At 36.8% G+C, this 941-nt stretch overlaps 1 protein-coding gene across 1 annotated transcript in view; it reads left to right on the top strand.

The window, feature by feature from the left end:
* LOC119594531 (rab-like protein 6) overlaps positions 1-941 on the top strand; it is a gene marked incomplete at its 3' end in the record, with an annotated part of 15,208 nt that overhangs the window by 10,240 nt on the left and 4,027 nt on the right. The window contains 1 exon segment of the mRNA XM_037943562.1: positions 588-797. Within this exon segment, the coding sequence (XP_037799490.1) occupies positions 588-797 (210 nt within the window).

The following is a 941-nucleotide window of genomic DNA, read 5'->3' as shown; positions in this document are numbered from 1 at the left end:
GCTAAAAATCATTGACCAATTTAGATTTTGTTTATACCATCAGAAAGCTTATAGAAATTAACAGAAATCTATGTCAGGGTTTTTGAATTTTGCTCCCCTTTTCCCTCAAAATACTTTTTTTATAGAAAAATAAAAATTCTGAATAAAGTAAAGCAAATTTTAAAAAACCTTGGAGGTTGTTTTCTTTAAATATTGTTGATGTTTTTCCAGTTATTTTTCATCATATAGTGGTACACAATGTATATGATTCAATAGCAATAGAGATAGCACTGTAAAATTCACACAATACCCCAGTTGAAAGGAAAGTTGGATCTTTTTTTATCATAAATGAATATCTATAGATTTTACCCCACTTAGCCATGCTGCTTATGGACAGTCTCCTAACTAAGGACAGTGGCATAGAACCAGCTGCTCAAAAAATTTAATTCAAGATATGTGAATAAGATATCAATATTTTAAGCAATAGCTATAGATTTTACCCCACTTAGCCATGCTGCTTATGGACAGTGGTTTAGAACCAACTCCTCAAAAACTTTAATCTAAGATATATGAATAAGATATCGATATTTTAAGCCTCTTACTTACAGACCCGAAGGCGCAGCTGACGTCCGGTACACAGAGTCATCCATGCGCAATGGCTTTGGTCTGAAGCTGCTGCACAAGTTCTTCAACCTGCCGTTCCTACAGCTGCAACGAGAGACTCTCCTGCGCCAGCTGGAGACCAACACGGCAGAGATTGACGCGACCATTCAGGAACTCGAACTCTACCAAGAGAGTGACGACGCCAACTATGATGTGTACGTGTCTGGTGTTGGGGTTTTGGTTGCTTTGCTGAAAGGCTGGTGTGTTTGTGTAAATTCATCCTCTTTTCCTTTTTTTTTTTAATTGGTGTATATTATTGTGGAGATGTGATTACAGGTTGAATTTTTTTTCCAGTAGGC

The sequence above is a fragment of the Penaeus monodon genome, chromosome 34, assembly GCF_015228065.2.
Source record: "Penaeus monodon isolate SGIC_2016 chromosome 34, NSTDA_Pmon_1, whole genome shotgun sequence".
Classification (NCBI taxonomy): domain Eukaryota; kingdom Metazoa; phylum Arthropoda; class Malacostraca; order Decapoda; family Penaeidae; genus Penaeus; species Penaeus monodon.
The sequence above is the reverse complement of the archived record's forward strand: the minus strand, read 5'-3'. Positions and strand labels throughout refer to the sequence as shown.